Source organism: Oryza brachyantha, chloroplast, assembly GCF_000231095.2.
Source record: "Oryza brachyantha chloroplast, complete genome".
NCBI lineage: Eukaryota > Viridiplantae > Streptophyta > Magnoliopsida > Poales > Poaceae > Oryza > Oryza brachyantha.
In genome coordinates this window covers 132,501-134,604 of record NC_030596.1, presented here as the reverse complement: position 1 = coordinate 134,604, position 2,104 = coordinate 132,501, and the positions used below count along the sequence as shown (strand labels likewise).

At 41.3% G+C, this 2,104-nt stretch overlaps 3 protein-coding genes and 1 non-coding gene across 4 annotated transcripts in view; 1 reads left to right on the top strand and 3 right to left on the bottom strand. All coding sequences in view use genetic code 11, as the record gives it.

Annotated features, from left to right (window-relative positions):
* Positions 1-48: 48 nt before the first annotated feature.
* rps19 (ribosomal protein S19) lies at positions 49-330 on the bottom strand. Its single transcript has one exon. The coding sequence runs from the start codon at positions 328-330 to the stop codon at positions 49-51; it is 282 nt and encodes a 93-aa protein (YP_009266483.1).
* Positions 331-461: 131 nt separating this feature from the next.
* Positions 462-536, top strand: trnH-GUG. Its single transcript has one exon. It is a non-coding gene; the product is annotated as a tRNA-His (tRNA).
* Positions 537-591: 55 nt separating this feature from the next.
* Positions 592-2,076, bottom strand: rpl2 (ribosomal protein L2). Its single transcript is given in 2 exon segments — positions 592-1,022; positions 1,686-2,076. Coding segments are annotated over 2 exon segments (822 nt in total).
* Positions 2,077-2,094: 18 nt separating this feature from the next.
* Positions 2,095-2,104, bottom strand: part of rpl23 (ribosomal protein L23) — a 282-nt gene continuing 272 nt past the window's right edge. Inside the window, exon 1 of the mRNA in view lies at positions 2,095-2,104. This exon is cut by the window's right edge and continues 272 nt beyond it. Within this exon, the coding sequence (YP_009266481.1) occupies positions 2,095-2,104 (10 nt within the window).

The following is a 2,104-nucleotide window of genomic DNA, read 5'->3' as shown; positions in this document are numbered from 1 at the left end:
TATTTCTTTTTTTTATTTTGAATCTTTCTATTCTGAATTCAGTTTCAGTTAACGACGAGATTTAGTATCTTTTCTTGCACTTTCATAACTCGTGAAATGCCGAGTAGGCACAAATTCCCCCAATTTGCGACCTACCATAGGATTTGTTATGTAAATAGGTATATGTTCCTTTCCATTATGAATCGCGATTGTATGGCCAACCATTGCGGGTAGAATGCTAGATGCCCGGGACCACGTTACTATTGTTTCTTTCTCCTCCTTCATATTGACCTTTTCTATTTTTGCCAATAAATGATGAGCTACAAAAGGATTCGTTTTTTTTCGTGTCACAGCTGATTACTCCTTTTTTCCATTTTAAAGAGTGGCATTCTATGTCCAATATCTCGATCGAAGTATGGAGGTCAGAATAATATAGAATAATGATGAATGGAAAAAAGAGAAAATCCTTTAGCTGGATAAGGGGCGGATGTAGCCAAGTGGATCAAGGCAGTGGATTGTGAATCCACCATGCGCGGGTTCAATTCCCGTCGTTCGCCCATCGCATTATTGCAAATTCCAAAAATGCAATTTTCCATATTCCTAGTTACGTATTTACTTACGGCGACGAAGAATAAAACTATCACTATATTTTTTCCTTTTCCTAGTTCTTCTTCCAAGCGCAGGATAACCCCAAGGGGTTGTGGGTTTTTTTCTACCAATGGGGGCTTTCCCTTCACCGCCCCCATGGGGGTGGTCCACAGGGTTCATAACTACCCCTCTTACTACGGGGCGTTTACCTAGCCAACACTTAGATCCGGCTCTACCCAAACTTTTTTGGTTCACCCCAACATTACCCACTTGTCCGACTGTTGCTAAGCAGTTTTGGGATACCAAACGGACCTCCCCAGATGGTAATCTTAAAGTGGCCGATTTACCTTCTTTTGCAATCAGTTTCGCTACAGCACCTGCTGCTCTAGCTAATTGCCCACCCCTTCCACGTGTGATTTCTATGTTATGTATGGCCGTGCCTAAGGGCATATCGGTTGAAGTAGATTCTTCTTTTCTCTCAAAAAACCCCTTCCCAAACTGTACAAGCTTCTTCCAAAGCATACGGCTTTCTAGATGTATATGACGATCTCTAGACAGATGGATCGTATATGAATCGTATGATGAAGTACCACATGAGTGGATATATAGGAAAGGAATCCAAATCTGCCGAATCGCTCATGTTATGATCTTCTACATCCTAGGTCTCCGCGTTCCGTCATCTGGCTTATGTTCTTCATGTAGCATTCAGATCGAATGACTCTATGAAATTACGTCGATACTTCTACATATTATGGGTAACGTAGGAGACATCCCTATTTTCCCCCGGGGGTCTTAATTACCACTGCTTAGCTTTCAATTCGCCTCTGACCATCAAATTAAATGTGAATAACCCGTCCTCCTCTCTTTGAAACAAGGGGCGCTTCCGGTTCTGTGCGTGCTTCAAACAATTTTGTCTTCTCCATATTACCATATCTCTAGAGTCAATAATTTTCTATGAGGAACTACTGAACTCAATCACTTGCTGCCGTTACTCAACAGTTTTCTGTTGAGGTCTATCCCGTAGAGGTAGTCAAATTGGATCAGTGATCGATTTCTAGGTTTCGTCGTAAACCTAATTGGTTACTTCCAATTACGTAAATCAATAGTTCAAACCGCACTCAAAGGTAGGGCATTTCCCATTGATATAGGAACTTTTGTACCAGAAACAATAGTATCTCCAATTATAGCCCCTCTGGGATGTAAAATATATCCCTTCTCACCATCCCCATAGTGTATGAGACAAATGTACGCATTTCGATTAGGGTCGTATTCTATGGTTACGATTCTACCAGATATGTCTTTTTGATTCCGTCGAAAATCGATTTTACGGTATAGGCGCTTATGACCTCCCCCTCTATGCCTTGCGGTAATGATTCCTCTGGAATTACGACCTTTACCACAACGGTGCCGTCCATGGATCAAATTATTTCGTGGATTGGATTTCACTTGCCTATCTATGGTTCCCTTGCGTGTGCTCGGGATAGGTGTTTTGTATAAATGTTTCGCCGTATTATTAAGTATTCTCCTTTAGTTTTTT